Source organism: Neomonachus schauinslandi, chromosome 16, assembly GCF_002201575.2.
Source record: "Neomonachus schauinslandi chromosome 16, ASM220157v2, whole genome shotgun sequence".
In the NCBI taxonomy this organism is placed as follows: Eukaryota; Metazoa; Chordata; class Mammalia; order Carnivora; family Phocidae; genus Neomonachus; species Neomonachus schauinslandi.
The window spans coordinates 12133517-12145017 of NC_058418.1; the positions used below are offsets into that span (position 1 = coordinate 12133517).

An 11501-nucleotide genomic window follows, 5' to 3' on the forward strand; every position below is an offset into this window, starting at 1 on the left:
GCACAGGAAAAGCAGCCATCACACAAAAGAACTGGGCTCTCCACCTGGCTGCGGTCCAAGGATGGCGGTCGGAGGAGCCCCCAGAAATTGTACACAAATGCACTTTCCGGGAAGGTACATGTGATAGAGAAAGGGTCCGTATCTCATCATGTTCAAGGGACTTAGCACAGGGAAATGGTTAGGGTGTATGGCTCTGGGATTAGCCTTTACATGCTAAGTCTATCGGTTTGGGAGCCAGACTCCTGCTGTCAAGAGCTGCACAAACATCTGACCCAGACCCACACTCGCCACCAGGCACCACTGTCCAGGTGCACCGCAGGCTCCCACCTCTTCTGTGGGTCTTGGACTCTCCTGCTGGAGCTCCGACTCTTCCCACTCTTCAAAGGGCCCGTCAGGCCTCCAAGAAAGTCTTTCCTGACCACCCCATCTTTTCTGTAAAGGCTGAGAGTTGTGGTCTGTACATTTGGCATTTGATCGGCCACCACTTCACTGACCACTGCCACCCTATACTTAAAAAAAGTTTAGCTCTACTGTGGGTATATGGGCTTTGAGATCCTATGATAGAAGGGACTGTGTACGAGGTGTCTTTCTCTCTTCCAAAGTACAAAGCCACTGCTCTATAAATGTGAGCTATGCAAAAAAATACACGAATTGCTGTTAAGTTTTGGCTCTGTTGAAAAGTACAGTGTTCTCAGACACGATCTGGCTTCATTTAAAGTCAGGTTCCCAGGTTCTACCGCTGAGATCCTGTCTGAGGAGAGGCAGGATCTCTTATCACCACTACCCCTAGGGTTCAGATGCATAGTCAAAGGGAAGCCACTTATCCAGTGGAAAGAAACTGGAGGACGGAGAGCAGGGCGGGCCAGGCTAATGCCTCTGAGGACAAGGTGGCATTAGTTTCACCAGGAATGTGAGCAGTAGATGGAAACTGGGGGACTGGTCATCAAAGAGTTAAGTTTCCCCAGCTGCACTCAGGTTCCCTTCTTGGTTAGCTGACAACCCCCTGGGTGTTCGGGGTTTTCCAAATTGCCCTCGTACCCATTCTGAGGAGTGTTACTGAAAGTTCTCTGAGGTATCAGGGCAGGGTTATACCTCCCTGAAGAGAAGGTGAAAGAAGAAAAACGACCTGCCCAGGATCCCAGGTACAGCTGGGAGATCTTCAGCCTCTGAACCAGTACCCTCGCTCCAGAGCCCAGTTTCTCACATCCCAGTTTCCCAGTACTGACTGCAAAGTAGAATCAGATAGGCACCCCAAGGACTCACATGTGTCGATGGCAACAAGGGTGTCATCAAAGTCATCTTCGTCCTCTTCAGCGGGAGGTTGAGGAGAGCGGCCCCTGTCAAGAAAAAGGGTTAAGTCCCATGAGAACAGTTGGATGAGCACAAAGGAAGGGAAATGAAGGTTCTGTTGGAATTGACAAGTGGCCTCCAGATTGCTTCCTGGATCTCAGTTTCTTCCCACAGAGCTTAGCAAAAGCACTCAGCCACCCTACACCCTTGCCATGAGAGCAATGACTGTTAACTCCTAGAGTGGGGACAGGGACTAGAGAAGGTGCCCTCTGCTCAAGAGGGCCAGCAGAATCATTTAGCTAGCTTGTTCAAAGATGACTCCCCTCACACCCCAAGATTCTAAGCCACGCCCTGTGCATGTTGAGAGCTGCCTCCATACTGGCCTCTGTTACCGATGGGAGGATACAGTAGTCCAGCAGGGACTGGGCCAGAAAGGGGACTATGCAAGGGCTCAGATCAACCCCAGTCATCACAATCTGTCCACATCTTCCTAAGACTCTATATCCGCAAGTGTTTGAAATGACCCATTTTTTTTTCAGTCTCTTTCGGTCAAGTGTCCTAAATTATGAATGAGACTCATCTCCTACCAAAACACCAAAATGGGACTAATGTTAAAATACTGCTGGTTTCCACTTATAGGAATAAAGGAGAAACGTAGAAGAATGGGGCCCAACGCGCAGGGTCCTGCCTGGGACACTGGACCCTTGTCCACCGTGTGCCTGGATCAAGTAGCCGAGGCCCATCTGGGAGGCTTCCCTCTGGTGAGTGCCCTTCCAGCCCTGCCAGTCCAGGGCCAGCACAGAGACCTGTACAAGGAAGGAGCGCATCACACAGGAAGTCTATCCTAGAAAGCTTTCCCTGCCAACCTCAAGTTGGAGCAAGTATTCCTCCTTTGCTCTCCACAGGCAGGCAGCTTAGGCCTCTGCTCTGCAGGAGGCACTGGGAGAAACTCCTAAGAGGTGGTTCCACATCGTACCTTTAGTCACAGCCAAGAGACCCAGGCCCTGTCTCAGAGTCACAAGCCATGAGAGGATGGAGTCCACCAAGTAGGAAATAAAATGTATCAGACAACTAGTCTAGATGAGTAGAGAAGGAATGGTCATTCCTAGTTTCTGATCAGGAAACTCTTCACCCAGAAGCTGAAGGAGGGGAGGGTAGGATTGGGGCTGAGCAGAGGGTTGGAGAGGGCTTGTCAGGAAAGGAAAATGCCCAGGGTAGAGAGGCCACTCCCTCCTCTAAATCTCCTGACACTCACACGCATCCTGCCTACTGGCCCCACTAGGTTGTGGCGTACTTGTGTGTCTATCTCAGGCCCTACACTGGGACCAAAAGAGGGCAAAACCCACTGTCCAAATCATCCATGTCCCCAGTGTCCAGCCCAAGGGCAAGCACCTTGTGAAAGGAGCATGAGTGTGACGATGAATAAACGAGGAGACAGACGGAAGGGTGTGTTTGGGAGAAGAGTCAGGAAATAAATCTTTCCATCAAGGCATATTAAGCAGCCACGAAGAAAAGGACACCGTACAGGACAACAGGGCTGTGAGGCAAAGGACTGAAAAGGCAGGTTGGCACCTCACATGCGAAAAGCAAAGTGTTTGGACTTTATCCTGAAGGTAATGAGAAGGGAGGAGCTGAGGGAAGGAGCAAAAGTTTAGCAAAGCTGAATCTGGCAGTGAGTGCAGGGAGGGCTGAGCGAGTGTGTAAGGGCAGGGAGAGCCCTGCCCCCTTCGTTAGTCCAAAGGTCCCAGCGGGCACCAGGCTACGGACACAGAAACCTACTGGGAAAGGGGGGACTATGGCCTCACACACCCACCTCCTATCTTCTCGGTGCTCGAAGTACCCCCGTCCCCGGTTTTCTTCATAAGGCCTCTTGCGACTCTGGAACTGCTGTCTGTCTGGCTTGAGTTGAGATGCTTCGGGCGGGAGGAAGCTGGCGGGTGCTTCTTGCTTCATCTCTGTCTTCACTTCTGTCAGGACAAATCCAGACAGTCAAGACACTTGGAAACTCCCTAGTTATCACTTTTCTGGTCCCTTTTACCTCAGGAGATGTTGGCAGGGTCCTGACTACAGTGATGATGGGCTGGGCCCAGGCAGCTTGCTGGGTTCAACGGAAGCCTGCCAAGGGAGCCAAGAAGGCCATACTGGAGAACAGGGCCAGGGTAAAGGGGGGCCAGAGATGGCCAGCCAGGCCCATCAGCGCTGGCAGTTGATGAGGTGACAGATGTCAGTCAAATAACTCTCAGGCTTCAGGGGGAGGAAGAGGGGACTTCAGTACTGAATAAAGGCAAGCTCTCTTAAAGGCCCACCCAAAGGTAGAATGGCTGCCTTTGGCTACTTTGCCAAAGGCCCCATGAAAGCTGGCAGCTACCTGGGCCCACACCAAGCAGGAGAGAGCCCTAGAAAATTTCTAAGATCCCTTTAAACTGAGATCCCATGATCCGACATTCTCCAATTTCTCCTCCCAGAGAATCTCTCCCAACTCAGTTCTTACAAAGCTTCTTTAGTCTGGTGGCTGGGGGGGTGGGTGTCAATTCAACAGGACATTGTGGTCCCACAGCAAACACCACTGGCTTCAATCACTCTACCACAAAGCCCAGAATCACTGCAGAAGTGGGGGGTGGGTGGGGGGTCTGCACTCAGGCCAGCCTATAGGTGTGACGGCCTTATTAAGTCACACCACAAATAGAAAGTCAGGATGGGATAACATGCTGTAAACCACAGGAAAGGCCCAGTCTCAGGCAGACCTCAAGAATCAGAACCAAGAATCTAAGAACCTAATCAAGAGCAAACTGGAACCAGAATCTATGCCTGATGCTGTGGATCACTCACATCTCCTCACTTCAGCACTCAACCCAAGACCACCTTGGATCACTCCCTAGCTCTGGCACATACAGAGAAGGCTCCTGGGCCTCCAGGGCAGGGACTGCGCTCACCCATCTGAAGAGAGCGTCCGTGGTCCCAGCACAGAGCTGCGCTCACAGGAGGCCCTGATAAGTGTCTGTTGGTAACACACAGAAAATACTCTCCTTGGGCCAAATGATCCCACAAGTCTCACAGAGCCTGACACAAATCTGCAGTTTAACCTACATTAAAATTAAAATCCTGAGGATTTCACTTTGTGGATGAACCAAGATGGGAATTAGATACAATCAACTAGATTCACTAAGAAAAGGCACCAGGGCCACAACACAGTGAAAGGAACACAAGACTGGGAGGCAGTCCTGGCTCTGTCATTACTCAACAGTGGGACCTTGCTTTCCAAATAGTAGGACGCAAATGGTTGGGAATGCTCATTAACCAATAGCAGTGGCCCAGGCACCGGTTTCCCAGGTTCTAACCCCAGCTCTGCCATCAGACAAGCCACCTCCCCAGTCTATAAAATGGGAGGCGAGAGCGGAGTTACATCTGGTGTTCCCAAACTGACACTAAGGGAACTTTGTTCTACAAAGACATACTTGGGAAACCCTGGGTTTAAATAATATGACACAGGGTTTTTTTCAGTCCAGGACTTCTCAGGGCCTTTAATGCTCTGAGTACAGTGATTCTCCCAGGGGTGGGATAGCACATGCTGCATTTTCCAGATATATTTTGGCCAAGGAACCCTTTCCTGGGAAGTCCCTAATGATATCTCCAGAACAATATTCTTCAGAACATGGGAACAACTGGACTAGATTTAGAAGGTCCTTGCTGGATTCTACATTCTAAGATTTTAAATAAGACTCAAGTACTGGCCTCTGAGTCTAAACTCTCCAGGGTGTTGGTACTAACATCTGAAAACAGATACCATGAAGACTCCCCTCTCTCAACACCTGGGAGCAGGATTAAATTCTCTCCTTCAGAAGAACCTTGCGAGAGTGACTGCCAAATGGACTGCCCAAGAGGAAGACAGGCTTTAGGCAGAGGGCACGGGCCACGTACAGATTCTGTTTCCCTCAAAAGAGATGTACAACGTGCACGTTCCCACCTGGGCGATAGGCCTGCTGCTGCTCCATTTCCAGCGGTCTCCTCTCGTAGCCAGACTCGTTCTCTTGCTTGATGACCTGGCTCTCATAGAATTGGTTTTGCCTGGTAATATTGTCCATGACATCTTAAAACAAAAGATGGCCAGTTAGAAGGGTGCTTCTTGGGACCGGAGGTGGCTTTCTGGTGCTACACGATGTCATCCCCACTGGAAACAGTCTGCCAAAGGCTAAAAGGTGGGACAACACCTTCAGATAGAAACCTATCTGGGCAGTCAGTGGCCCCAGCTGCCTGAGGACATGCCCTCTCATCCCTCAAATGGCTGGTGATGCATCTGTGACTGGGTTGTACAGAATCCCAACAAATAAAACCAACTGAGGTACAACTGCTCTGGTTAAAGTGAGGAGACAGGAGGATCAGAGAAGGTATCCAGCTTGACCTTACCCCCAAAGTCCCGACTCCAGGGCTAGGGCAACTCTACAGACACCTGGGACTCCATGCAGCAGTTTAAAATCCACCAGTCTGGCTGTCCTCTGACATGGTGTAATGCATAAGGAGTTGGCTTTAGGGCACAAATCAGTCCTCTGCCTGGCCCAATTCACTCCCATCTGCACAGTCAACCCTCTTTACGAAGCTCTTCCACCCCCCAATAGCTGCAAAGATAAAGGTATCCATGGGTGCCTCGGTGGCTCAGTTGGTTAAGCGCCTGCCTTCAGCTCAGGTCATGATCCCAGGGTCCTGGGATTGAGTCCCAGGCATCGGGCTCCTTGCTCAGCAGGGAGCCTGCTTTTGCTTCTCCCTCTGCCTGCCGCTCTCCCTGCTTGTGCTCTCTCTCTAATAAATAAATAAATAAAATCTTAAAAAAAAAAAAAGATAAAGGGTATCCAACGCAGCTGAAAGGGAAATGGGAAATGGGGGGAGGGAGAAGGAAAGAACTGTTAAGAAAACAGGAGTCCTAACAGTGGCCTTTAGACTCATTAGGGAATATGTCCTGAAATATTTAGAGCTAGGTGGGAAGGGTCCTGAGAAAGTGTCTTATAGAATAAGACTAAGAATAGAAGCTTATTCTTATTAGAATAATATTAACTATCTATGGAGTGCATACTACACACCAGACCCTGGGGTACAGCTAAGAGTAAGCTTGCCCCACTGAAGCCTTCAGGTTAGTGAAACAGACATACATTAAACAAATACTTAAACACAAAAAGCAAATTCTAATTGTGCTCACATCTACGAAGAAATTAAGACAGGGACCCAGAAAGTAACAGAGAAGCCTTGACTCAAAAAATACATAGGAGAGAGCTCAGTGATGAGAACAGAGGAAACATTCGTGGGGTTGGAATAACATGTGAAAGCTCAGAGGTGAGACTAAAACCAGAGTAGCAAACTCAAGAAGACCCTTGCAGCCCAAGCCAGAGAGAAGTTTGGAAACCTAGGATGAGCAGCAAGCAGGCTTTCCACCCCAGGGGCAAGCTCTGCTAGGTGCCTCTAGGGCCCTACTAGTGGCTGTGCCAGGACCGGCAGAACCACAGGGAAGGAGAGACTCTTCTGCCACTTGCTAACTGATTGGATCCTTTCTCAGAGGACAAATACATCTGGGCACAAACCAGGTGCAGCCCAAAGGGAGGAAAATAACAGATCACATGGTTTGTTACAGCCCTGTTTACCAGAGCTTGAAGGAAGGGTTGCAGCAGGGCATGAAGGGGGCTCAGAGGATTTTGTTGCAGGGGTAAAGGGAAAAAGGAAGAAATAGAGTATCTCCTTAACTGGAACACAGGGAGGGCTTTTCAAACCATTCAGTTTCTTCTAGGCTCCAAGCACAGTGCTCTTCTTCCCACAAATATTCACATCTCTCTTCTCAAGAATTTCTCCTGTGCCCACAGAGGAAGCGACACACGGATAAGCCATGATTCTGGGGTCCTTCTCCACTCTAAAACATCCACCTCCTAATAACAGGCAGGCCCAGTGCTAAGCTCCCTACACATGTGACCTCATTCAATAACAATCCTGGGGGGCACTATTATTATCCCTGTTGTGCACACAAGGAAACCACTTGGAGGTACACTGACTTGCCCAAGTCATAGAGCCATCTTTAAAACAAAGTCCGTCTGAGTCTAACATGCCCTCTTCTGAGGCACCTCTGGCCACTGGGCCTTCCTCTTAGGCATTCCTGCCAGGGCCTCTCCTGCCCTACACATGCACACTGGGCCACTCCTCCTCCCTTCACAGGTCTCTGCAAGGGGAAGTATTCTTCCCCACACGGGCACATGGGCCCTGGACAATCCCTAGGCTGCCCCCACTGCAAATCTATACTCCAGGACATCCCACCTTTCATGAACGAGTCAGTAAGCACCCAATGCCAACTCAATTTCTTGTCTCTTCTCTCGCCCCCTTGCTCTCCTCATTCTCTTACCCCATGGCACCCTCTTTTCAGAGAAATACCACAAACGCTGGATCCCAGAGTCTTTTCTACTTACTCCTTAACTTCTCCAATCCCCACTCTGGCTAGAAAACCACACTTTTATAACTCCAGATTTCCTCCCTTCCATACCAGGGCCTTCTCTCTTCAGACAATCATAGATCTACCCTATAACTTCTCGTTCTGAGTCATACCTTCTGGCTCTTGCAGCGGTTCCCTACTACACCCTGAGACCCCCCAATCCCTGGGCACACAAGTAACTTTTTCTGGGGACCAAGGAGCCTTCTCGTGAAGGAGACACTCAGCCTCAGAAACACTTCCCTCGCTCCATCCTGAGGCCCCTAGCCAAGTCAACAGATTTTCTTTCTCTTTCCATTCTATACTCTCTCCTCTCCCATATTTGCTAGCCACATATACACTCCTGTACTGGACACAAGGATCCTCTGTCCCCCAGATCCTTCATCAACTTCAAACTCCACCAATTTGCTATCTGCCCCACCCCACTCCCAGCTATCTCTGTTCTTCAAACACTCCATACTGTTAATCCAAGACCATTCAGCAGTAGCCACCGGATTATCTGTCCTCAGAACCTACCCAGCTCAAGACCTCTTGGTTCGCTGCCCAGTGAAGCATCCTTCCCTCCCCTGCCTGCCTCCAGTGACCAGGGTTCCCTAAACCTCCTCTGAAGTCAACCAAAAGGTCCCCAGATTTCCCAGCACCGAATGCCCAAGTTGGCCCTGCCTCAACGTTGGCCTTCCAGCCCTGGATCTCAGAGTCCCCCAGGCCATCCTCGGACAGAGGTGGGTCCCTCACAGTCCAAACACACAGTAGTCTCCCACATTCCCTAAATGCTCACTAGCCAAATACCAGAGCACCCAGTCCATCAGATCCTCCCCCTGGCCAGACACCAGCACCTCCATCTCACTAACCCATCCCAGTACCAAATAGGAGAATTCCCTATACCCCACCCAGCAGCAAACTCCAAGATCCTCTATTCTCAAAACTCCCAGCTCTAAAAACACGGCTCCCGACGCCCAGCCCATACGCTGGGCTTTAGCAGAGCCCTCAAGCCCACCCAGCTCCAAACCCTGAAATCGTCATTTCCAAGACCCTCCACAGCCCGCGATTAGAAAACCTCTTGTTCTTCCGACACTTGGGCTCCAGAAACCACGGCTTCCGGTCTCCGAGCACTAGGCTCCGGAATCCTCTACACCCCCCGGACCTTCCTCATCTCCGAAACCCAGTGCCCCCACTCCAGTATCTCCCCTGCCCCGAATGCCAGGGTCCACCCTCCGGTCGTCCCGAGGCCCACGGCCCTAGATCCTTTTCAGCGGCGGGTAGCGGGATCCCCCAATCCTCAGGCCAACTCCCCGACCTCAGGCGCCGGGCTCCGCGTCCCACAGCCCTTCCTCGGCCCGGACTCCGGGCTCCCCGACCCCCGCCCCGCGCGCTCTCACAATGTCCGTCCGGCCCCGAGTAGCCGCCAGGCTCCGAGTGCGGCTGCAGCCCGGACGGCGGTGGCTGCGCGGTCCCCTCCAGCTCGGAGCCCCCCTCGGTCTCGACCTCCTCGTTGTTGTGCCCGGGTCGCCCCGGTTCGTCGTCGGCCTCGAGCTCCCGCTCGTCGTCGGGCTCCTCGGCCTCCAGCGCCGCCTGCAGCCGCTCAGCAAGCTCGGCCTTGAGGCCGCGAGTGTCCAGGCCGCGGCGCTGCAGCTCCTCGCGAAGTTCGTTCACCTTCAGACGGCGCACATCCATGGCCCGGGCCCCCGGGGCGGCCCCCGAGCCCGGCCCGGCCTCCCAGGGCTCTGTCCCCCTTAAACCTTTCCTGTCAGGAGGCGAAGGGGGAAGGGGGGGGGGCTCACTCCAATGGCGGCGGCGGCTCAAAATGGCCGCCGCCGCCACCTCCCCCTCCTCCGTGGCCCCATGCGATGCAACACGGGTGCCAATTGGCCATCGCGTGAAGGCAACGGGCGCGGGCCGGAAGACTCAGCCAATCAGAGAGCAGCTTTCAAAAGAACGGCAATGAAAGGGCTCAGGAGCGGCAGGGAGGAAGCGTTGGCCTACGTCGCTGCCGCCGCCGGGGCGGAGGGCGGGAAAAGGCGGGAGGCGGAGCACGCGGTGATTGGGTAGCCCCCGCGCGCCCGCTCCCGTAGGGTCAAATGAAGAAAAAGGAGTAAAGACCTGGTCCAATCAGCGATGGGATCTCAGAAAGAAGCCCGTCCCGCCCCCCCAAAACACTCTCGGCCTTTCCTGCGCGGTCCTTTCATCAAACTGGGGTCTCCTGTAACACATACCCTGATTGGTCTAGATCTCCCGCCCCTAGAGGAGTCCAAGCGGGTAAAACCACTAGAACCAATCAAATGGAGGGTCGGCCGACCAATTCCCCCGCCTCCTTTCACTGTTGCCTTTAAGAAACCGGAAAGATGAATTCGCGAAGGATCCGCCCCTTGCCGTTCGGGCGGTTTCAAAACAATCTGCCCACCAATCGCAATTATTGTTTTATCTCACTGAAGCTAGTACAGTGGAATCGCTTTAGGAAAAGCTAACCAGATTGGCCGTTCTTCAGCGGACGGCTTCACAAACGTCGCTGTAGAGGGAGGCCGACGAGATAAAGTAGATAAATTATCCTTAATCTGGAAGAAACTCAGTTGCCTTTATGGAAAGGAACCTTTTGACTTCAGAGAGTACCGGAGGTTTGAAGATAGAGGCTAAGCTGACAACGGGAGAAAAGTTGAAAAGGAAATCGCACCCTCTTCCCTTTGATAGTTCATCTCAAGGGGCGCCTCTTTCCACGATCCTAGCTTCGCCGCCGTCTTTCTCTATGGTTGGTATCTTACGTGGAATGGGCGCTCTGCACGCGACCATAGAGCCTTCCCCTCCGGGAAGACCTCCAGAAGTTCGCGGGTCTCTACCCCAAATCCTCTAAACCGCTGTTCAGTAGTCCTGGCTGTTTGGCGTCTGTACTGACAAGTTCAAGCACACAAGGTTCGTAGTTCAGCCTCACGCTACAAACGCAAACGCCACAGAGTTTCGCAATGTCTACCGCTGCACCACCTGTCGCCTCTTAACTCAAAAGACACAAAACTTCTGTATAAGATACACAATCGGGATACACAATGCAAACGCCCGCTGCCCACTGAGCCATACCGTAAGCCCACAAAAAACGCACACTACTTAGACAAAAACACATACGACCCAGATAAACAAATGGCCGTGAGTCAGATCAGATGCATCAATGAAGGGCACAAATACACCAAACTGCGGTGTCGATGTGGCCACTCAGGTCCGCACAGACAGGCGGCATCAAATGAGAAAGACAAAGGACAGTTACGCTACACGCTGACACGGCCGCCTCGACACACAGCACCCACTCAGAAACGGGGCAGACACTCACGTGGGCCCGGAGGTTCCAGTCCAGACACCCCGCCCCTCGCCCACGTCCGACTTCCTCTCCTTCCAGCTTCCCACAAGGATTTGTTCTAAAAAAGTTCGTGGCCCGGATTGAACTGTCCTCGGTTCCCAGGAGGCGCCACCGGGGGGCGTCCGGGCGCTGCCGAGGGTGTCTCCATGTGCTGCCGGATACACCCAGGAACGCGGGCCCTCGATTGCGTGCAAAGCACTGTGGTTTGTCTTGGCAGGAATCCCTTTGTGGGCCCGTGATGATTGGAGGTGTTCTGTGCTGTGTTTCTATGTGCATCTGAACATTTGAGTCTGTGAGTACCTGTTGTACTCTGTGTGTCTCTGTGTTTACTCTTTGTAATCTGTGTTACTCTAGTTTCTTCCTATTCCTGGTGAATATCTGCCTCTCAGATGTTTGTAAATATGTTTGTATCTA

The 11501-nt window shown here is 52.2% G+C and overlaps 1 protein-coding gene across 1 annotated transcript in view; it reads right to left on the bottom strand.

Annotated features, from left to right (window-relative positions):
* Positions 1-9556, bottom strand: part of HNRNPUL1 (heterogeneous nuclear ribonucleoprotein U like 1) — a 34747-nt gene extending 25191 nt beyond the window's left edge. The window contains exons 1-4 of the mRNA XM_021700785.2: positions 9127-9556; positions 5255-5377; positions 3104-3257; positions 1264-1337 (exon numbers count right to left, since the gene is read on the bottom strand). Of these exons, the coding sequence (XP_021556460.1) occupies positions 1264-1337; positions 3104-3257; positions 5255-5377; positions 9127-9421 (646 nt within the window). The 5' untranslated portion in view covers positions 9422-9556. The remainder of the gene's footprint in view (positions 1-1263; positions 1338-3103; positions 3258-5254; positions 5378-9126) is intronic.
* Between the last annotated feature and the right edge of the window lie 1945 nt (positions 9557-11501).